General features: G+C 38.8%; 1 protein-coding gene across 1 annotated transcript in view; it reads right to left on the bottom strand.

The window, feature by feature from the left end:
- Positions 1–22,421, bottom strand: part of ccdc88c (coiled-coil domain containing 88C) — a 45,771-nt gene extending 23,350 nt beyond the window's left edge. Inside the window, exons 1-8 of the mRNA XM_059353026.1 lie at positions 21,784–22,421; positions 19,157–19,269; positions 16,054–16,162; positions 6,765–6,834; positions 5,206–5,264; positions 3,360–3,443; positions 1,173–1,313; positions 809–1,041 (exon numbers count right to left, since the gene is read on the bottom strand). Of these exons, the coding sequence (XP_059209009.1) occupies positions 809–1,041; positions 1,173–1,313; positions 3,360–3,443; positions 5,206–5,264; positions 6,765–6,834; positions 16,054–16,162; positions 19,157–19,269; positions 21,784–21,843 (869 nt within the window). The 5' untranslated portion in view covers positions 21,844–22,421. The remainder of the gene's footprint in view (positions 1–808; positions 1,042–1,172; positions 1,314–3,359; positions 3,444–5,205; positions 5,265–6,764; positions 6,835–16,053; positions 16,163–19,156; positions 19,270–21,783) is intronic.
- Between the last annotated feature and the right edge of the window lie 2,731 nt (positions 22,422–25,152).

Here is a 25,152-nt window from a genome sequence, read left to right as displayed (position 1 = left end):
ACACACACACACACACACACACACACACACAGACACACACACAGACACACACACAGACACACACACACACACACACACTGAAGCTCATTTTGTATACAATTCATCATTATGTTGTAAAATCAGCCTCTCAACCTGGTAATGTCTAGATAGGTTGATAACACCGGAAATGCTTATAATGACATTGTACAACCCTTGAATCCAAAAAAAGTTGGTACCGTTAAAAACTTAATCAAAACAGAAATTACAAATCCTTTGTTACCTATACTCAATTGAAAAAACTGTTCAAAACAAGATTATTTCATGGTCAAACTGGGAAACTTTTGTTTTTTGTAAATATATATACAGAATTTGTTTGCAGCGTACCAAGCGTTTTTGGAATCAGGGTTGTAGACACACACAGTAAACATGACTTACCATAAGTCTTTAATATAGCAAGGTAAAAGAATCCAGGCAGTATATTCTGCAGAATGACTTAGATGGGTACCCTATGTGATTACATTACCATCTATCAAAGCATCAAAACCTAGGCAGTATAATAAGCTATGTTGCAAAGATAATGACTTCCAGCTGCCGCTTGTGTAACCACAGTTAAACCAGGGGACCAACAGAAACATTTAGGGCTCTGAGGTGCAGCATTATGCAATGAGGTATGACATAAGGAAGAGTGTTTCTTAGCTCCATCCTTTAGATTCCATGTACTTGGATGCAGTGTCAATATAAGAATATATGAGCACCTTAAAATGATTTGATAGTTTGTCTATTGGTTTTTGGACCAGCATTCAGGTTTTGAGTTTCTTGTGTGACTCACAGTTCTTGTCTGTATCTGCGAAGCTTGGCTTTGGTATCAGCGAGCTCCACAGACAGATGCTGCTTCTCCTCTTTGGTCAGCCCAGACACAGTCACAGCCAATCCACCATTATTCAATCCTACTTGTCCAGAACCCTGCCCACGCTCTGGGCTGTTCATGCTCAGGTTCCTGCACCCTTCCTGGGGCTGCTGACTGGACAGGTAGTCCCTCTCCTGGGTCAGATCCACAATCATCTGGAAGAGGCAGAAGTGTTTGTCCAAAAATCAATTTTCTAGTTTTTTTTCCCGATAAAATGATATATCGATTTTAATGAAATATCAACAATGTCCTGGCAGCCGTTGTTGGTATGTGTGAGTCTCAGTACCTCACTGGTTTTGTCTCTCTGGTCGATCAGCTGCTGTAGCAACACAGCCATGTTGCGGGACAGAGGCTCCAGCTCTTCATGTGCAAGATCTGATTCCTCCAGCCAGGAGAGGTCAAGGACATTCAGCTGGTTATGGGTTACCTGCAACAAAGAAAAATACAAAATATAACATAAGTTGGGTATATATATATATATATATATATATATATATATATTAGGGCTGTCAATTGATTAAAATATTAATTATAATATTGCAATTAATCACAAGATTGTCCATTATTAACTTGCCAAATTACTAGTTACTAAAATTAAAACAAACAATAAAAAGTGTGCAAGTACTGTGAGGAGTGTAATGCGAGGGGCTAGGGGGAGGAGACACTCTGTGGCATCTGAGACTGGACGTCTCCATGGTAACTCATTCAAACCAACTGTAGCCCCTTTCATAGTGCCGTCCCGCAATATTCCCGGAAGGATCTAAACCAGCTTTTCGCCTTAGTGCATTCATAGTACTCCCTGGAAGGGGTGAAATTTGCGCCCTTTCATAGTGCAGTCCAGCGTTGCAGAACGAGGTGGGAGGATAGAGGGAGTAGACGATAGTCAGATCAGCAGTAGTGCTGCGCAGTAGCACAGTGCTAATAGGCTACACAGTTAGCTCTGTAGCAGTACAGTATGTATGTGCTGCAGCAGGATGTGTTCACTTAGCGACCGCCGTTTGTTTACAACAAGCACCGGACACTCTGTGCAAGTGATGCTTGTTTGTTTATGATCAGCGGTGGACACCATGTGTATAGTTAGCATGCCAGTTTGTTTACAATAAGCGGTGGACGCTGTGCCCAATTAGCGACAGTTGTTGTGCTGCTGCTGAACAGGGATTCAATGACTGACGGACCGAGTGGGAGGTGTGTGTTAGACGTCACGAACGCCGTAAATGTCCCGGCATGAAATGGCACTATGAAAGGGGCTAGTAACTACAGATAACTTTGATTTGTGGAAGCTGAACTTGCCATTCAAAAGATGCTTTTTATGCATGCACAATGTCACTGCTTCATCTCTTACTGATCTCCCAAACTACAGTGCGGGACTCACAGAATGTGCGCTAATCACGCTTTCAAAAAATAAATGGTGTTTAAAGGAATTTGTGTTAATTTGCGTTATTATAATCAGATTATATTATTTATAAATATATATATTTACACAGCATATATGCATATTTCGTGCTATTTCTAGCACTTACAGCATTATATGTTTTCATAAGATTGTTAAAACCCAAGATGTCACTTTTACCAGCTTCTTCCATGTCTTGACTTGGGACTTGGGACATAAACAAAAAAATTACAACAAAGTTCCTTGAGTTTAGACAATACAATGCTTATCCACAAAGTAAGTAGACAGAGATTATAACTAGTATGACAAAATCAACAGCATGACCTCATCATCCATGCCATCCAGCAGATCATGAACTGTCTTAGAAGAAAAGGGCTGACCTGTTTTGGCTGGATTGAACTAAACAAGCAAGTTATCTGAAAAATCAAAAATTTCACTGCAGACCAAGAGGTCATTGTCATTGTTGGGACCTTTGTCTCTACATACTATTGTTGTTTGTTTATCCACAGTTCTCCTCAATCATGACTCAGCACTTCTGGTCAGCTGACTAGATGTCCATCAGTTTCTCTCCATTTCTGATAGGTACACTGCTCTTAAAAGCTATTTTTGGGACCACTGTCTCTAGTACTACTAAATACTACTGTTGTGTTTTATATACCGGTAAATTAATTTACAGCTTATTTTTTGAGTGAGATTTATAAACATGCCGCTGCATAATTCTGATGGAAAAATTGTGTTCCGTTCGCTGCCCATAAAAACTCAGACATTCATCTGGTGTATGACACCATCTTTTATACAGTAAAACCACCTGTTATCACATGACTACTTCCACATGATGAAAACTGAACTATTTCCATGACAACTGAGCTGAGTCCATCCACTGATTGAGGCTTCAAGATGGTTGAAGGCCTCATAAAAGGTCATGAAGAGAATAATTTTTCGTCAATTTTCTGCTTGTCTTTATAATTCATGGTCGGAGAGGATTTCAGTGAAGTTGGGAAAACACAGCGTTAAATATTTGAACTTGTGATCAACATTAATCACTAGTATATTTTTTATTATAGCCTACGGTGCTCTACTGACCTCTTGGATGTGAGACACGATGGCAGCTTGGGTCTCAATGTCCAGTAGCTTGATCTTCTCAATCATCTCCTCCTTACGTTCACACTGCCACACAGAAAGAGCGCAGGGATTAAAATAGCAAACACATTTGAATACAATTGTAGTTGTTAATGTTTTCTTTCCGTTGCCATTACATTGGATATTGGATTCGTTTGTTTGACCACTGTTCAGGTGGAAAGTGTTATTTTGTACTTTTGTACACATTAATGAAAAAAATGCATTTTAACATTAGCTAAACTTCAAACATAGCTAGCTGGACAGAGACAAAGCAATTTGAGAGACAATAAGTGACAACAAGTGGCACCTGTCATTTAGCTTCTCTGTTTCTAAAAGAAAGAGAAATGCTGAGTGCCACTGAATGACAGTGGACATAGAACTGGATTCCTTAAGCCCCCAGTAACTGAGCCAAGCTGTGAAGCCAATTTGACATAGTAGCCAAACCATGAAATTGCAACTTCTGTGTCTGTCACGAGAAGCCTTTGAATCTGAAAAGACTTTTTACAAAAAGTGGTGAAAGGGACATCTGTAAGTCAGCAACTTTCCAATACGGACAATTAAAGAGCACCTATTTAAATCATTGTCCTTAAAGTTGTAAAGTTCACTAATAACTGAATTTAGATTTATTTTCCTTCATCTGTATATGTGAATGAGCCCAAGGCCCAGTAGCTGTGAGATGGGGCTAAAAGAGATGCTAGTGTGCTTTCTCTATCGACCCCAAGATGCTGATGATCAAGGTCATTTTATGCACAGAAGTCAAACTTTTTGGGTGAAGTGAAGTGAACCACGGCTTGGATTTTGATGCTTGTCCGTTTGTGTTGGGTTAACTGAAATACCCAAAACATTTAGATGTACTTGTTCGAAGGGCAAGTGCCTAAAAAAGGTTATGTCAATGTGAACAATAGTAACCTGTAACCCGTTATACACAATAATGATCTTAGGACAAATTATGTGATTTATTTAATTTAATTTGTTTAGGATACTTCCCCACTATTTATCTCCAGCACATCAGAATGAATGGTAAATAAATGGTAATTACTTGATGATGGAGGACAGAGGTTTCCATTTGGCCAATAATATAGGCAATTAAAAAATAATGCTACATGCCAAATAGAAGGCTGAAAAGAGACCTTATGATCAGTGATGCTTCCAGCAGATGATGAATGATCAGCCTGCAAAAACCCTGATTGGAGCACTTGTATTTTGGATAACATTAACAACATTTTAATATGGTTTTATCCACGCCTCCCTCCTTTTTATTTGTCTCTGCATTCATTGCTCCCCGTGGCCTCTTCCCTGGAACCAGTAGAACCAGTACAGGTAGGAGACAAAAGGAGGGAAGAGTGAAAGAAAGGCAGGGAAATTAGGAAGGAGGGAGTGGTGAAGGGAGAAACAGAACAGCTGCGTACAAAAGGAGAATAAGATAGGGCTGAACGAACAAACACACCACCTGCACCCTAACCTCCCATATGACCAGTCCTTTCACTTTAATTACAGATAACCCAAATACCTCTTAAATCAAGCCGATTCTTAATTTACATTAATTTGAAAAGAATGGGCTCTTTAACAGTGAAACTGTGCTGACCATTACCTTATACGGTACCATAATTCTAATGGTTATTATTGTAGAAAAACCATTGTAACCTCATCTGCATTTGGATCCTGCAGTCCCACCCTGCACCTTATCAGCAGGAACGCCGAATGGCTGTGCTCAGACATGCAAAACTAAATAGACACAAACTCACTTCTCTCTGGGAAACTGTGTGGTAACGTAATCTGCTGTGTTTGGGCGTGTGTGTCGGTGTTTTACCTGAACAGCACAGCCTAGTATCAGCAGCAAAAGTCTTTTCAGCTCCTCCATGCTCTTAGCTGGTGGAAACAAAACACAGTTGCAAATTGTATGTCAGAATTCATGCTACAAGTATCCCTTTTTGAAGCACAGAGCACAAAGTACTCCATATCACATAAACACAGATAAAAGTGAAAAAAGTCACTTTAATACAAAAGTTGAATAAAAGTCAGACAGGAAATCCTTGGAAATTATATTAAAAATAAATTATTTAAATGTTGACAGCTATTCCACACCTCAGGCAGTGTCTATGCTACAGTTAACCTTCCACTGCTGACTACAGACTCTCTATTGTCTGTTTTAAACACTGCTAACTCTAGTCTATACAATTCTTTAGTCTGTATAGTTCTACATCTGCTACAATGTTTTTCTAAAAAAAATAAACTTAGCATTATTATATATTAACCCCCTGAATGTCTGTTTTCTTTAACAGAATGCCAAAGATACACCAATTATCGTAGAAAGAAACAAAAACAGGCATTATTGTCTAAATTTGAACTTTCTGACAGTTCCTGAACAGAGCATAGGTTACGAAAGTTTCTGTCTGAAAAAGTAACTGAAACAAAGCTTCAAATTGTGATATTTCTGTCAAAATCACTTTATTCTACATATCTTATTTAAAACGTTGCCAAAAATAAACCATTTGTAATAACTAGATCCTGTTAAAAACATTAAATTCTGCTCCTCAGTGACACTGTGAAGCCATGATTGATTCTGCTGAGACGAACGCTCATGTGACAAATATTCACTGAAAATCTGTTTACACGGAGCAGAGAGGAGAACACAGGACAGGAGAGGTTAAAAACATGCAATTAATTCAATAACTATAATATTTGGAGACACAATTTTCTTTCTCCAATATTCATGACACCATCCATGGCACTTGGAAAAGTCCAATAAAAAAAAAAAAAATTATCAGAAAAATTCAACTTTTCTTTTTTTTAATGATTTATTTCATTATAACTATGTTGTTTTGTACATACATTTTTGAGTTGTTGAGTCGATTCCATAGAGCTGCAAGACTTTATATAAATTATAGTGCAGTGAAATACAAGGCCTCAGTGTGTAAAATGAAAGAGATTAAAAACACCCTGACAGCTTTGGGTTCAAAGGGTAAATTGGTACTCATCACCTGCACAGACAATGTAGTGTTTTCCCGCTAGTTTAATTTCTTGTAAAGGTAGGAAAGATGCAAATTGAACCTGGAGAAAGGAATACAGTCCTGCACCGATTATTCTTCGTTCTAATGTCCTTCTGTCTAATTTGCATCATTACATAAAAAATAAAGCAGGCAGCAGAGTCCACATTGAAGAATAAACATAGCTAAAAGATTTTAACCAGCCCAGTACTGGCCTCAGAAACATAAACAGTATCAAATTCTGGGATAAAAAAACTAGTGATAACTACTCAAAATGGTTATGAGTGTAATAAATAGCATGGAAGCCAAATAAAGTCGGTAACGGAAAATATGTAGCACTTGATTTATAATAGGGTGTGTGATGCGTAGGAGTGTGTGTTACCTGATATCGGATCCTTGGCGATGCAGAGAATGTTAGGAAGGGGCATGACTATTAACTGCTGTAAGGTCTCCTTCAGCAGGGGTGATGATGTTGGGAGAGAAAAGAAGAAATACATTTTCAATTATAGAGTTATAATGATCACTGTGCAAAAGGCAGCGTTACTGACATGCACTGCAGGAGCAATAGAAACAATAGAATAAGAACCCAAAAGTCCCTGGATTTTTGGGGCTGATACTCATATTTGATGCCACCCAACCAAGTTGCTGTTTATATTTACATCTCAGTCTGGGACACATAAATAGCCATGATGGTCGACAGCACTTAAAATGTGATATTTCACACACATCTTCAACCCAGCAGCACAGAATATCTATACAGTCTCCACAGTTTCAAAGTAGGCACCCAAGATTAGTATCACTAATTCAATATCTGACCAGATGTGAAGTATGGTCACAATCTCCCCATCAGTTCTTGAGTAATGGTGGCGAATAATGGCCAGAAAAGTGTTTTTTAGATTGAAATGAAAATGTCACCAGGTCATCATTTTATCCTATTAGACATTTTTGTGAAATTTTGTCATAATTAGCGTATGGGTTCTTGATTCATGGCCAAAAAATTTAACTTTGCGAGGTCACAGTTACCTTGACCTTTGTCCTCCAAGATCTAGTCAGTTCAGAGTGGATATGTGTGGCAAATCTAAAAAAAGTACCCTGAGTTATTGTGTTCATAAGAATGGTTCAGACGTGAGGTCAGAGTGACCATTGACCACTAATCTCTAATCAGTTCATCTGTGAGTCTAAGTGGATGTTTGTGGCAAATTCAAAGACATTCCAGAGATATTGTGTTCACAAAAGTGGGACGGACGGCTGTAGCAGGAGCAGAGGCATAAATCTGTGAATAATCATTTGTTTTATAATTTCTAAAATTGTTTTAAAGCAATTATTCTGATGTGTGGTCCAAATATTACATTGGTAGGAATGAATGAAAGCACAACAATCAACTGACCTAGACTTGTGCACCTACATGTTTATGTGCATGTGTCTATAGGCAAGCAGCCAACAGGAAACACCTTGGCGTTGATAAAAAAAAAAGAGTGTGTTCATGCATGTGTGTGTAAGTGTGTTTGTGTGTGTGTAAGGAAAGACACAGCATTGGAGGGAATGCTTTTCATTCCAGAGGATTGTTTCCTGTCTCCCAAAACACACCCAATTGTCCCGACTGGCAAAAAAGTACAGAGAAAAATAAAGAGACTGTAAATATTTATTAACTCAGATCAGAATCAGATCAGAATCTGCTTGATGGGAAGTGTGTGTGCAACAAACGGGGAGTGTGATTGCGGTTTTACAATGCTCTCAGAGGTACTTAAATAGAAAATCCAATCACAGATTAGCAGCATTGGCGTGACAGAGGTGCAATGTCTTTATCAAAACATGTAATTTGACTGCCAAAGTAAGCTGTTTTAAAAGGAGGAAACATGACAGAGGGTATAACAAAGGAAGACATTAGGATTAGAGATGACCCCTGGCTAAGGAAATGGTGTGTGTGTGTGTTAGATCTGGGCGTTTCTGAATAAGGGAAGTGACCGTCAGCAGGTTGCTGGCTGGAATAATAAAGTCAAAAGCGACACACCTGCACATAGCCCTACTAACTCACCTTCTCATTATAGGTGAAAACTTTTAAAAGTCACATGCAAGTTGGAGTCATATCCATTGTAAATATGTATTGGAAAAAAACATTTCTTAACCCTCTGAGTGTTTCCCTTCCATCAGCTTCCCTCTAAAGTACTGGCTTGAAACTCCATGTCAGTTTTTGTTTGATAATGATAGGTCAAGTAAAGTATAACAATTAGGCCTGTCACAATACTTACTATATGGATTTATCGTTCGATATATAAAAATGGACGTTTTTTTTCTGGACTCAATATATTGTGGTTTACATGCTGGACTTTTTGTGCTTTTTTTGTGTTATGTTTAAAGTAATGCTGCAAATGTTTGACAGGCAGTACGATTTCCCACAAAACAACTATATTTCCCATCAGCCATTCCAGCTGTTTATATTTTATTTTAATAATAAAATAATACAATACATAAGGTTTATCTCAGTGTTATCGTGACAGGCTTAATAACAATATAGAACTAGATTTTATCCTCATTTTACCTCTTTTGTTCACATTTGCAACATTGACAATTCTTCACTGAGCATGATTGGGTTCTAAAAGTAAATGGTAAATGGACCTGCACTTATATAACGCTTTTCTAGTTGCTTTGCGACCACTCAAAGCGTTTTACATTACACACTACGCTCATTCACCCATTCACACACACATTCATACTGGTGGCAGAGGCTACCCTAAATGATGCCACCTGCCACCATTGGGAATTCATTTACACACCGATGAACGCAGCATCGGGAGTAATTTGGGGTTCAGTATCTTGCTCAAGGAAACTTTGACATGTAGGCTGCCATGGTCAGGGATCAAACCACCGACCCTCAGATCAGTGGACGTCCGCTCTACCAACTTAGCCGCAGTAAGCCACCCCAAGTAAAAGAAATATAATTTTCAAAATCAGATTGTGTTTTTTTTTGGGTTCAAAATGTTGATACAGTTTAAGTCAAAGTATAAAAAAAGAATTATCAGGTCATATAGGTGAGGTTGTGCTTACAAAAATGACACCAACATGGCATGTTAAACATTTTCTTCAGTGGTATAAACAGACATATATATAACACTTTTCATTCTAATATATAAAATGGACAAAATAGCCTAAAGATGTGTTAGTGTACATGAGGTCATTGTCATGATATCGTGAGATATTGGGCTCCGGTATAGAATGTCATCTGCCAACCATGCAAATGCACGATCAGCTTACACCCCAGTATTAACTGAGCTGCAGTGACAGCTTTGAAGTAGCAAGTGTAAAGGTAGTGCAATACCTGCAGATACTGTTACACTGGTCTATACACCAGGAGGTAACGAGAGACCCAACCAGCCTCTCTCTGTCTATATTTCACACAACCACATGCTCCAGTGTGAATAAAACATGTAAGCTGGCTAGCAGATGTCTTTAAGGCACAGTAGAAATTCAGCTGCTACTACACAGTCAGTCTTGAAGCTTTGCCAAGAAGTTTGCTTGTTTCATCAACTCCAGTTTACTATGTACACATCTTTGGTTTTTGAGTTGCCCCCTATGGGTCAGGCTCAAACTGCTTCAGCAAGCCATTTCATCAACACATACTGAATATATCTACCAATAGTTATAATGATTGGACAAATTGTTAATGAATATGGCCAATATTATTCTAAAACTAAAAGTTTTTTAATTGATGGCAGTTGAATTGAATTTTCAACCGATCTTGCTTACTTATAATACAAATATGTATTTTTGTCCTGCAAAGTTGTTTATCGAATTTGGTGTTGATAGAGTGAATACATTTATAGTATTTTCATATTACTCTTTCTGCCAATTAGCAAAAAATCCATCATGGTGGATCTTAGTGGTCCAAGAGGCATTTTTGTAGAGCACATTGAGCTGGGTATATGTGACACATTTCAAGTCATCAGACTACCATGCAAATTTGCATCTTTAAATATCAAATTCAGCACCACAATATGGGCTTTTGGGCTCATATTTGTTGGGAAGCATTTGCACATAATTGCATGTTATTCTGCCAAGTTCCATGTTTGTAGCTCATTCCAACTAGCAGCAATTTGAGTGAAACATAAGATGACAAATAATATAGCTGCAAGTGGCCATTCTGGGTCCAGGCCCTTTTACATTCAACAGGAGGAAGCAGCTCAGAGCCCAAATCAAATCTGCAAGCAACAGCTAGAAAGTTTTGAGCCTCATAAATCCGAGCAAAGTCCCTTGAGCTGGTTTAATTGTGTCAAAAAAAAATTAAGACAAAATTGAAATTTAAAGAGCATGATTGGTCTATGTTATTTTTTTTATGAATAGGCCGTTTTTCTGTAATCAAAATGAACCTATTATTTGGCAGCCATACTTTAAGTGTGTGTGTGTGTGTGTGTGTGTGTGTGTGTGTGTGTGTGTTTGCATGCATACTAATAATAGTTCAGATCTATAGTTGTTCTCCTGAAGCAACACCACCAGCGAGATCTAACATTTCAAACTGACAAGGGATCAATACAGCCAGTTACATGACCCATTTAGACACATACACACACAGGGCCTAAATCCATGACCCACTAACACACTGGGCTCACATTTCTAATCCGAGATCAATAAAATGGTGGCAGATCTGACTTTAACTGAGCCGCTGGGTTCTGTGTTCCACAACTTTTCTATCACTTCAAAAATCAGCTCCTCTCCTCCTGAAAGCCTCTGCTCCATTGTGAGGACACAGTAATGGGTAAAACTGCTAATTTTTGTGGAAACACCACAACTTTATAAAACACAATGGACAAACTTATATTTGGGTCCGACTTTTGTTAAATGGACTGCATTCGTACAGTGCTTGAGTCTGCACATGCAAAAATCTGCATTTACTACCCATGCTGCAGTGACATAGAGTTGGCCAGAAGCCAGCAAAGCCTGAAGCAGACCTTATCCTCATTGTTTTGGAAATAAAAATGTAATGTACTTTCTATGAATATAGGTGTTTTTGTCCACTGATATCACACTCATCTCTTCCCATTTCTCCTCATATTGCTCTGATAGCTACCAAGATCATGACTACTAACCCTAACCCACAAATGGTGAAGTGCAGCTTTATATAGCTAGCATGGCTAGCTCCATTGGAATAAATTTGTAAATGCCTGAGTGCAGGGTAAGTTTGTAACAGTTTTTCTTGGTTTTACAGGGAAAGGAGAAACAAGTATTTTGACATATATTGTTATTTATCAAGTCATAAATGAAAAATTGACAGGCCACACAGAACTAATACTAAGACAAGTATATTTCATTTAATAAACTGAAATCATATCTTACTATGGAGGAAAAGATGCAGGTACATATACTTGTGGGTTCATTTGTTAAATACCCACATGTTTGTGTGTGTAATGTTGAAACCTAAAACAGATGATAAAATAAAGCAAAGTCTAATTAAGACACATATAACAAATGGCATGGGCGTGGCAACCTATTTTTGCCATGAAAAACAGGAAGCTGTTTTTAAAGGGGCAAGACATGCTTAAAAAAAATCATGAAATTTGCCACACACATCATGTGCGTTGCCGTCTATGGTTTTGTGCCAAGAGGGTGCGATAGTTTCCTGAGATGATTGACAGCCAGGTTGATTTTTGTGTAGAAGTAATTTTTAGCCCTAACTACAACTCTAATCAGTAAATCACATGGCAGCAACTCATTGCATTTAGCCATGTAGACATGGTGAAGACAACTCGCTAAAGTTCAAACCAAATGGGGAAGAAATGTGATTTAAGAGACTTTGAACGTAACATGGTTGTTGGTCTGGGTTTTTCACAAACTGCTGATCTTCAACCATCTCTAGGGTTTACAGAGAATGGTCCGAAAAAGAGAAAGCATCCAGTCAGTGGCAGTTCTCTGGGCCAAAATGCCTTGTTGATGGTGTATTTGGTCTCTCTCTTTGTCTCCTTCTTTCTGTGAGGTGACAAACACCCCCTCCTCAGACTCACACACACACAAGCATGCTTACTCCATGCTTTGTCACTGGGGCAACTGGGAGGAGACTCTGTATTATGTCTGCAGAGACATCATCTAATTAGGAGAAAGTCAACGCCTAACCCCTTATGAACAGCTGGAGACTTTGTGCGTGTGTCGTTTCTGCAGCCGGTCTGAAATGAAACCAAGAGGCTCATAACTCATTAACTTAAGGTTATACTATAAGGTGTGTGCATGTGCATGACTGAGTGTGTGTTAAGGGCAAGGTATTTGACTGTGGTTAGAGATTAACCATCATGGACAGATTAACCCCATATTGCCCAGAATGACCCACTTTACCAAGTGTACACACACATACACAATAAGCAGCAGATGTGGTCTTTATTGTGTCTGAACAGAAGGACCTACATGTGATCATTGTTATTCTAAAATATTCCATATTATATAAAACACGTTCTGTTTGGCAGTATGATCAACCACATAATGATCATCTTGGTTCTGGGAAGAAAGGGAAAACTGGCTTGATGGATTGAGTTCAGAGGACTTTCTTTTCCAAAAAAGAGAGAAGTGTTGGCATTGGCAAATATGTTTTTGTGCTCTGTCTTTAGTGAGTCAATGCTCCTTGATCAGAAGGCAAAATCCACAGTGCATGCACACTGAGTCTTTCAGAGATAAGGAGCTCAGATGCAGTTGATGTGGCTGAGCTGCTGTCACGTCCTGTTGACACACACAAAAACACACACACACACACACACACACACACACACACACACACACACACACACACACACACACACACACACACACACACACACACACACACACACACACACACACACACACACACACACACACACACACACACACACACACACACACACACACACACACACACACACACACACACACACACACACACACACACACACACACACACACACACACACACACACACACACACACACACACACACTCCGGCCTTTTAACCTACACAGTGATGCATGTAGTAGTAAACTATATTGATAAAACACAGCACCATTTTCTTGGATTATATTAGCCTTCACTGCCCTACAACACCTAGAATGTAACCAAAAAAGGGTCAGTACAAGTGTTTACTTACTACCGCTATAGCATTTAAAAAACAAGACTGAATACTACTGTTAAATACTAGTACTGCTTTCATCCAGTACGAAGAACCTTTTCAAATTATAGCAGCTTTTGCCTTGAGTCCATGAACCACCTCATTTAAAAATGCATAATGCTCAAAGTCAAGTAAAAAATGAGTTGCCTTTTAGTCAGAAATCTAAATCAGTGCTCCATGTGTTGATGTGAGGAAGGAAGAGGCTTACAATTAAGGTTACACTTTCTCAAAATCATTTAAGCATGACGCAAAATGTGACTGACACATTATGTATAACCTCATGCTGCTGGAACTTTATTTCACTGTAAAAACATCCAGTATGAGAGGTCAAAAGGGTTCTTCCATAAAAGAGGCAAGCCTTAGAAAAAGTGATGTGTAAATCAACTTTTCTGGAGCAGTGAATCAACTTTTCTGAAGCAGTGACTGTACTTACTTGAGAAAATCCATTTGAAATTTGAAGAATTCTATTTTTTAATGACTCAAGCATTAAAAAAAACAAGGACAGAAAATATAGACCACTTAGTCACATTTTGGGACAAGACAGTGCAACTAAATTTTATAACTAAGAACCCAATTTTCCCTACTATTATAACACAGAGCCTAAGTGTTTTTTACAACAGCTTAGCTGAATGAAACAAAAAAATATTACGCCAGTTCTCCACCACGTTTTGCAGTCAGTTATAGTTGCATTCCCTACTCTATTCCTCTGTGAGTGACTGATGGAGAAGAGATTATAGCTCAGACTATTTCCACCTGCTTTGTCCAGTTGCTGTTTCTTACACAGTGCATTTGCTCGCTGAAATTATTGACCAAGCTTAAACAAAAGCCTCCAGATAAGCAGCTATTCTACATACAGACAGTATGTAGAATAGCTGTTTATCTGGAGAAAGTTAGTCTGGAGCCATGCGAAGAGTTCAGCGTTAGCATGAGATTTGTTTCCAATTATTCAAACATAGCATGTTACTTCCTGCTTATATTGATTACTGTATAATATTGCCTGTGAAGCAAATGACAACTGATCAGCCGGCAAGTTGAAGGTTGATCCATACTGATGTATACCATCATCTACACAGCTCATCAGAGACACGCACATGCTTAGAGAACGTATATCAACGTGCTGCAGGGCCTGTTCATACTCTTAACATACTCTTAACGACTTTGAAATGCACACATCAGAAGACAAACACATGACAATGATGATGGCTAAAAGACAAAAATAAACAGACAAACACATACACTTGCACACCCCAGGCAAAGGAAATCAGCTGAGAATGCAATGACAGCTTTATCTCCAAACAGAAAGACAACAGATACTCAAACCAAGGAAAAGTCCAGTAAGATTAATAAAACAAATATATGATGCATCTACAAATGACAGAATATGGAGCAACTGGTTTGCAGATACCATACAAATTCTACTTGGCCTAAAAAAGTTAAAATAAGGAAAATCTGAATTGCTGCCTATTTACTATATTGCAGTTCAGGGTCCATCAAATTCCATGCAATCTGTAGCTCTCCTGTGCATTTTCTGCATTTCTGTTATCTGTAAGTGCAATAATGGCATTTCACCAATGGAGTGGCACTGTATCTTAATAAGGGTTGGAAACTACAGGGTACCAATTTACAATAAATAAATCTGTGCCAAAGTTCGGTACCTGAGAGCATATCTGGGTGAGAGAGGAACTTTGAGTATAGAGAGAAAAGGGCGAGAAATTACGGCACCCGACAAAGATGGGAATGCAGGAGAGTAAACAGTGATCAGGATGTGACACACTGGACATTAGTTGCTGGTTTGTAGTCTGTTTGACAGCCAAATGGGGTTATTGTCATCCACACACACGTCTTTTTTACAGGTCAAAGTTCACCACGGTTAATAATTTGATTTTGCAACCACTTCTGTTCTGAAAACTGCTGCGGTCTGATATTTTAATCACATCACATCTGTGAGGTGACCATTAATGCTAATGCTTAACGCAGGTTTTGGAGCAACATATGCTGCCATTCAGACAACAACAGGTGAGTCCCTGCTTATTTCAACAAGACAATACCAAGCCACATTCTGCATGTGTTACATCAGCACGGCTTCAAGGGAAAAGAGTGCAGGTACCAGACTGGCGCGCCTGCAGTCCAGACCTGTCTCCCATTGATAATATGTGGAGCATAATGAAGATAATGAAAATATTACAACAGAGATCTCAGACTGTTGAGCAACTGAAATAGTTTATCCAGCAAGAATGGGGTGACCTGGGGACTCAAGAAGAGTCCCCAGGTCATGTAACACAGTGGTAAATATGACCCTGTCCTAACTTTTTTGGAATGTGTTGCAGGCATCAAATTTAGAACTGAAGTGTATGTTTACAATCAAAATAAAGACTATCAGTAAACATAGTGAATATGTGGCAAAAATGGTACAGCTGCATAACTTTATTACACATGCACAATCAGATACGGGCATGCATTCTTTTTCCAACTGCAGGGTTTAAAAGCACTGTGAACCTCATATCACATTGTCAAAATGTTCAGTTTAACCGGTGCATGTTGCCGTACATACCTGGTAGAATGTCCTGATGTGTCTGGTGAGAACGGTCAGGTTGTAAAGGCGAAGTGACACATCGTTGTTGACATTCTTGTTTAGCCTCTGATTGGTTTGGCTGGGGTCACTATAGAGATACACACACACATCCACAACAGGAGCGCTTAGATTGACATTACTTGTTGCTACTTGAGACAAAGGTCATATTACAAAAACAGACACACACAGACACACACACACCCCCCAAGTGCAGGGTCACTATTGTGTTGGAGAAAGATTTATGCTCACATCGGCCTGTGGCAGACTGATATGCATGTGAATGGGGGGTGTTTAACATTGTGTGGCTGACCTACTATTACCGCCATGGCGTCAGTTTAATGCCTAATGGAAACTATTTACATGCACAGGATTAAAGTCAGGCTTTTATTTTGCTAGGCCTAGCATTTAGATGGAGCCCTTGCCATCCAAGACCCTGGAAAATGTATTTTGATCATTGAAATAAGCCACAAAGTAGTCCCTTCAAGACCATTCACATTAAATAGCAATATTACTATATCAGGCCCTGCACAGTTTATGCTCACACAGGTCTGAAGAAAATGATTTACAGACTGAAATTTCTCCTGATTTCATCTCTTCTTTAAAGTGGAACATCATATTTTTTTGCCTTTTTTTCCCACACAGTTTTTCTCATGCATTATCTTCGCCTACTGCATATGAATATTTCTGCATACTGGGGTCACTAAACAGTCTGTATATTGCATAAATTGGGTATCACTTGAAAGCTGAGACTCTTCTGGATTCAATGACCCCAACTGTCATCATGTGTGATGATGTTAGTCCCTGTAGTAGCCATCTCATTGCAGTGAGAGCATTTCTTGAAACTTGACCTCACTGTATAAAATGACTTAGCTGTGACCTCTAGGACAATCACAATTTTACAACAACAAACTATTGAACTGGAGCATTCACAATATATATAGCTTTCCTAGTATATGGACAAAAGGGGGTTAGGTTAGGGTTAAAGGTGCTGTACACAACATTCAGAGCATTTTTAATGGACTGCTTCCACAGTAGTCTCATTCTCATTCCCAATTCATCACACATGACCCTTTCAACTTTTTAACTAACTGTGCACACACATGCACTAGCATGCACGTACACAGCCGGACTGGCTACTCCAATAAAGAACAGAGAAGCTTTGATTACGGTACAACATGCACAGAGGGAGAGTGACTTCATTCTCTCGCCAGGATGCCATGAGCACCTTTTGCATGACAGCTCCACTCCTTTAATTTGTTATCCTTTAACCAGGATTTCATCAGGTTCTGTGGTTACACTTCAACTGATACTTCACACGTCAAAGAAAAGGTGGTTTCAACACCTGATCAGGATCGTCAGCATTGAGCATGCTAAATCTTCTTTAGGAAATATATCAAACTGGTCAATCAAGTAAATCAACCCGGTCCATTAAAGATATCCACATTAAGATAAGATAATATAAGATGAGATAAGATAAGATAAACCTTTATTAGTCCCACAATGGGGAAATTGCATCGCTACAGAAAGTGGATAGTGGGAAGTGTAAAAAAATAGCATAAATATAAAATAAACAAGGGCGAGAATATAAAAGTACAGAACAATAACAACAATAAAAAGTAACATCATATACACATAATGTGGGCAGATATAAACAGGATGTATTGAACATTATTGCACATTAATTTGCAATATTAATGTTTATTTATGTTTTATTAATTGCACTTTTCTACCCCAGTTCAGGGGATGACAGGTTCACAGACTGCCTCATAAACAGCTGACTGGTTCTCTTGACTGACTGATTTACCAACTGTCTCCGATTGGATTTCCAGTAATATTCCTCATGGCTCTCCCATCCTGGCCTCCTCCTCCTCCTCTTCCATGACCCCCTTTCCCCATAAACCCCCACCAAGTCCTAATCACCCCTCAACCCCAGTCACACCCAGTTGCCCCAGCCTACATTCAGTGAGTAGAGAACAATAGCATGATTATCGTCATCTGTGAAGACAATAACTAGAACATGAACACTTGGTCTGGCTGGGGACAGAGGGTCATCTGGATGGGAGAGGATTTAGATTCCAGACAAGTAGATTTCTTTCATAATTATCATTGTGGACAGTTTAAGTGTCCAATCCATAAAGCATAAGCCTTACAATATTCTTCATTTTATTGTGAAGAAATCTCATCTATTGAACTCATATTGTGAAGAATCAGAATCAACACCTGCCCAATGTTTTGTTTTGCTAAATGGATGCTATCTTTAGTAAATACTGCCCCACTCTCCATTTGACAATTTAACATTAGTTTGCCAGGCTTCTGATCAATGTAGCTAACCATTGTTAACAAAGAAGAGACACCAAAGTCCTGGCCTGTGTATTGTTCAAGGCCTAAGGATGCACAATATTGCATGTGAAGTGGTTTGGCTGAGCATTTCTGCACAAAACTGCATGTTGCACCTGCACTATGCACCTGCCCCAACGACACTGCACTAGTGTTCTTATATTAACATGAGTTTATATGCAAAACATAGATATTGCGAAAACATACTCGCACTAACACTGTATCTGGCACTGCATCCGTATTTAAAAGGGCTTATTAAAACCATATTCTCCTGTCTGAAATCTACATCCTGCATCTTATGTGTCAGTAAGCTTTGCATCAGCATCAAAGTTGTGACTAATTCTCTCTGTGCGTTGCTGGCTTTTTTAGTTTTTTTCTATCTAGGAGGTCCAGAGTTTGTTGAAAGTTGTTGCACCAAACTTATACCTGTCTGCAAACTGTGAAATTCAATATTCAAAGTACAAACTGAGAGCAGCTAAGTATACTGTTCACACAACATGTGCTCTCTTACACTCTTTTACTGTATTTCTTGATGCAGACCTGAGCACATCTGGCTGTGACGTTTACAACCTGAAACTAATGTGTCAGGATGTGGTCGCACAAACACACTCATACGAACACACACAGGAAACACTGGATTAACTCACTTATACCCGGCCCAGATACACAGCAATGCACACCTCAAAGAACTTTTTCACCGACTCATGCAAATAAAACATGAAAGTGTCTGTCTCCTGTAACTTACATGTGTGTCATGATCTTGTGCAGGAAGACGCCATCCACCAGCTCCATGAAAAGGTTGACCCGCTCCTCTGAGCCGACATCATCACTGGAACCCAAGGGGCCCAACGTCCGCACCTTAAGACAGAAAGAGAAGTCATCACACATAGAAAAACTGAAGCTTAATGACTTTAGGCTTAATATGCTGGTTGACATCTTGTTGAATTTTCAATCAAGGTATCATCCAGAGTTAGAATGAAAAGCCCTCCCTCTGCATGCAAAGCATATTTTTGCTGAGCTGCAGCAGAGGCACAGTAACACAAGAAGGATATTTGGTACTAAAAAGACTGCGGCTGCCCTTCATGTTAGCTTCAGCTGAACTTTAAAAAACAATAAAGTCACCATTAATGAGGGGTGTCTTTTGATTTCGACCTTTGAAATCTAAAATAAGATCAGCAATTGTACCAGTATTTATTTTTTCTGCACCCCCCTACTTGTATCTGTCATAAAACAACACTCTAAAGACGACGTAAGCATAACCTAATGGAATATATTACTAATAATACTTTGTTTTTGTGTTAAACAGTTTTTCCCCAATTGTTTAAGTTATTGTTCTTTGATCATCTGACCATTTAGCCTGAGTGGAGTACATTAAAAAAATATACATATGGCTATAGTGTCAAACATGGTAGCATGTAGCCTGTCTTTTTAGAGAAACTGGAAATGACAGTAGTCACGGACTAAAACCAATTATCTGACCTTTACAAAGACTAACTGAGACGCACATTTAGACATAGTCTAACAATGGCCAAGCCATCAGTGCTGATACAGTTTAAATGGGAAATCTAATCAAATCATGACCTCAAAATCAAAAGTCAAATCAAACCGTGAATTTGGTGATTGGAGACATATGGGCATGTCAGCAATGTTTAAAGATAAAGGAAAGAAAAATCTGCTCTAAGCTATATAGGCATTATATTTTATTTTTTCAATCCGCCTTGTTTATTCAGGCGGGTTTTCTGAGAGTAATGCTCTCTTTTTGAGTAACGCCCTGCTCACGCTCAAACAGTGACACAGCTGGAAGCGGCCCAATAAAAAGACAGTCTGATCTGCTGCTGCTGACCACTGAGGAACTCCACTGGAGCAAGCACTGCTCTTTCATTTTCTCCACCCAGACATACCCTTAAATCCAGAGATCATATTATCAACCTTGTGGTCGGATTTCTTTAACCCTAGATGTGCAAATGCATTTGGGAAAAAGGTGTAGCTGTGTTAATTGTCTTCGTCTGTGTACTACAAAGGTTGAAAAAAAACTGTTGACCGGACATGTAGCAGGATGGGGTCATGGGGAAAGGATGCACCACAAAGTTTTGCTTGATTGTGCGTTTGTTTGTTTTGAAGTACCACACAGGGTTAACGACCTATTTACTGCTCTACCAGTGACCTACTAGTCATAGTGTAGGCTGGATGGCCATATTGACCAGCAGGAAGAGTAAAATGGGTTGCAAGCCAATTCTGAAGACAGTATACTCGATTGCAAGTCTACTGGTGACTGGATATGTTTAATCCTGCATTTCTTGCTTTCTGTTAATTAAAATGTTGCGGGGGAAATGATGTACTTAAATATTTTTATTGCAAAAGACGATGAAGAGCTAAAGAAATACAGTAACTCAAGGAGTGCAGCTGTAATCAGTGAAGCAACAGAAAGAAAAAATGATTTTTATCTGTTTGACAGTTGGTAGAACTTGGAAAGTCCCAGAGAAACCAATCCTTTCACTGGATCACTTCATCTGAAACTTTTACACTGAAAATCTTCCCCATCACTGTAATGTAACAGCAGGAATAGTAGAGATGTGGACTTGAGTCATTGTGACTTGGTCTTGATTTGACTCAAGTCACTGTTTTGATGCCTTTTAGCTTGACTTGAGAAGCTGAGACTTGAATTGGGCTTGGGAATTAAAGACTTGTGACTTGATATGATGATTTAAATGACTTGTTTGTGTTCATTTCATGTTTTCTGTTTAAATATTAAACAGCTCATCATAGAAAGAACCTGAAAAAATGGGCATAACGTAGGAACTTCTGACAGTCTTTTAACTGAAGTAAGTTACCAAAACAAAGCTTAAAACTGAGTTATTTCTGTCAAAATAACTTTATTCTACATGTCTCATTTAAAGCGTCACCCAAACTAAAACGTTTGGAATAACTATATCCCGTTTAAAGAATCAAATTTTGCTCCTCGGCGTAACTGAATAATTTTGCACAGAAATTCAACTTGGGGTTTTTTTTAATGATGTATGCCATTTTAACTGTATTATTCTGCACAAATTATATTTTAAGTTGATCCCACAGCTATTATTGTGCCGATTCCATAGAGCTGCAGGACTAATACATATTATATATTTCGGTGAAAAACAAGGCCAGACGGAGTAAAATGTAAAAAGAGCAAAAAAGAAACTGCGTGGGCTTCAGGGGGTTAATTAATACTTCAAGAGAGCAAACTAGTGCAGATTGCAACATTAGAGGATAGTGTTTTTGTACTAGTTTCTAGAGGTAAACAGATAGCACCAAACAGAGAAATAAATTGTTGAAACAAGGCAGTGTGCATCATCGCACAACTTTGTGTGTGTAACGCGTGCTGCTCCCACTCACCCACACCACCAGCGGAGACTCCACGAAATTGGCCAGTAACTCGGACAGAGTCACGTCCATGGCTGCTCCACCGGCTCCAAAGCCCGTTTATCAATCACCAACTAAAAATAAATCCAGCGGTAGATGGGTGGATATCCGCAGCAGGCTGGCGACAGGTCAACACACCGGACAGAACAAAGCCCCCGCGAGGCATCGATCCCCCCCAGAGCACCAACTCTCCCTTACCGCACTATTGTCTCGCTGTCCCGTTTCCCTAAACACTGGGTTGGACATGAAAAGCGTCACATTTGGATAAAAATGTACGAAACACTTCCACAAACGCTCACACACACCTCCGGAGCCAGTTCCGTTAGTTTAGCGGGCAGATATCCGGTTTATTTTCCGCTGAAAGTAAAAAACACTTGATCCAAACTTCGCAGGACAGTTGTTCGCGTTGCCAGGGATACACGACTCCAACCGTAAAGCGTATGAAACGGCCGTGAATTTAAGAAAATAAAAAGAACGCAAAGTAGATTAAAAGTCAAATTTAACGACAGAGGAACCCGATAAATAAATAGTTTATTCCGTTGTTTGCTACATCTCCACCAGGTCTCTCTCCCCCTGTCTCCATCAACCTGGCTGTTCACGACATGCTACATCCCATCCACGGAAGGTAAAAAGACCCGCCTCCCTCGGCTCCTGATTGCCTCAACTTAATATTCTCACCCTAGCCTCAACCAATCAGACGCCTCTTACTACTTCGCTGGATGGGATCTAGCGTTCACCGCGTCGCACAGCGCCAGACCGAGTTTGAGTGAGAGCAGTAACGACCATTCTATTGCCCGCCTTCTGCATCGATTCAGCCAATCACAGTGCAGTAAATTGGCAAAGTGGTCAACCAATGGATTCGTTTTCGGTGAGCTGCGCCCTGGCTGCGCAGGCGGCTGCGCAGGGGGCGGTGACAGAAACTGTAGTCAAATCGGACAGTATGCAGCTGGACGTTGCTGTAAGATTTGCTTTTGAATCAACTGAATAGATGCTTTTTCATTTTAGAGAGCACATTTCAGCAACAAGGCAATTCAAAGTTCTTCATACAATACATCAAAAGCATCACAACAAAGGGCAGGAAAACACATTAAAAGGAGACATTTAAAGATAATTAAAACAAAACCTTAAAACCAAAGAGAGAGAAAGAATAAAACTTGGACAGACCAAAAAATAAAAAATAAAAAAAATAAAAATTATATATATATAATTTATTACACACACACACACACACACACACACACCAAAGAATAATACAATATCAACAATTAATAATTTATAAACACATGATGTGGGAAAATATTTTTGGGATTTTCCCTTTTCTTTTAAAACTTTATTGCAGGAGTTACTCTACATTTACATTTGTTTACATTTCATATTCTCCATACTTGCATACTGCAAAATGTATGTTTTTAAAATGAATAACTAATCACTATAAACTTAGAATATACAATCAGTTAAACAATAAAATAAAATAAAAATAGGGTTGGAAAGATAAGTCAAGAAATAGTCAGGGCTATCCCATAAATACATACCTATGTATATCTACATTTACATTTTAAAGTATTTTCATTTAGGTCATTTTAAAGGTTAACCTTGGAAAATAAAACATTTAGTAAACATGACCTTCTGTCCCAGTCTAAGTTTAGTGACTTTTACCGAGACATTTAATGGGAAAGTGGAGTGAAATGTTTTCATGCTGACTCTGAGTTCAAGGTTGGATCAGATCTGTAGAAACCAGAGTTATTTTTCATATTCATATTCAGAGTGACCTTTTGAATTTGGTATAGTAATGCAAGAAAGTAACAAGTTAACCAGCTTCATGTCCAGAACCTGAAAAAATAAAGTTTCAAAATTAAGGGAACGGGTCTGTTTGCTTTGTAAACAAAGGTTTTGTTTGCTGAAGTGGTGGACCTGGGAGAGTGTTCCCTCATTACTTCACTTCGAAGATCACACATGGCAGCAATAAGCTTTAAAACAGCGACCCCGTGTGGCTTCTTCGTGCCACTGCACCCGTTTATCTTAATCCTTGCTCTTGGGGAAAGTCTGAATGACAAAATATTTTAACTCAAGGGTTTCCCAGCCTTTTCAGAGCTATCAACCACATCTCATGGTCTTCAACAGTGTATAGAATGAAGTTAGGCTGCAAAAGAAAGGAAATATAAGTTATAATGAATAAGGTAAATGGTTGATAAACTAAATTATATCTTGCATATATGCAGTTATAAATGGTGCATATTAGTATTTTATATATTCCATATTCATCTACTTATTTAACTACTAATAAATTATGAATTAATAAGGAAGCCTATTCTGACTTATTAGCTAAAGATTAATGGAGAGGTGGTGAAATAGATAGGTTTACACTTGGTGGATGTTGGAAATAAAGATTTAACTCAGTCTTCTTTACTTAGAAAAGCTCATACTTGGACATTTAAAAAGAAAAAAAAATTGTCACATATACAGAGAAATGAAATTAACCTTTTACCCACGCTATTCCTTACATGTGGAGAATGTTAAACCAAGTTAAATAAGGGATTTTACACATTTGAGATACTTTAAGATGTTGGTCACTGTCTTAAGGTCATTTTCTTTGCCAAACAAAAAACACAAAGTCAGTAATTTTCTATAGATCATCTAACTTTTTATTCATTGTGAATATTCATACAAAAGTAGATTTACTCAGGAAGAAGTAATCAAGAAGTGAGATCAATTAACTTTACATTCAATACAGTTAATTCCACTTCGCCCCCCTCCCCCCCGACTCCCTTTTTTCCTCCTGGACCAACGGCAGCTGAGGTGAAACCTGCGATCCTATTGGTGGATTCTGGACTTCATAAATCTATTTTCAATAATACAAATATATAAATGCTCTATATCTAGTGATAACAGTGATATTTTATCAGGTCTACTTCAGATCATACCAATACTGAAACGTCAAAGACGGACAGACGCCGACACACATACGCACACACACACACATAAATATACATAATAAAACAGTCAGACAGGAAATATCAAGTGCTGTGACCTTCATGCTAATGTTTCTTGCAAAAGTGTGCATTTTAACAGGAGAGCCAGCCAGAAACCAGTCAGTCTGGGTTAAGAAGGCTGCAGCTTCAGGCCACAAATCGGTAGAAAGTCAGCATCTAATGCACTTTATGTACATACAGAACTGTGTGTGAGTTAGTGTTCTTCATAGCAATAATCGCTGTGGCTCAGTGTGGATTTAAAATTAGTACTAAATGTCCGCAAGTGTGTGTGATTCTTCACATTTATTCCTTACCATTGACCTCATTTGCACATGTTTTTTTGTGCTCAGGACCAACACCAAGCCTGAGTTAA

Source organism: Centropristis striata, chromosome 16 (assembly GCF_030273125.1).
Source record: "Centropristis striata isolate RG_2023a ecotype Rhode Island chromosome 16, C.striata_1.0, whole genome shotgun sequence".
NCBI lineage: Eukaryota > Metazoa > Chordata > Actinopteri > Perciformes > Serranidae > Centropristis > Centropristis striata.
This window is presented reverse-complemented; position numbering and strand designations above follow the sequence as displayed.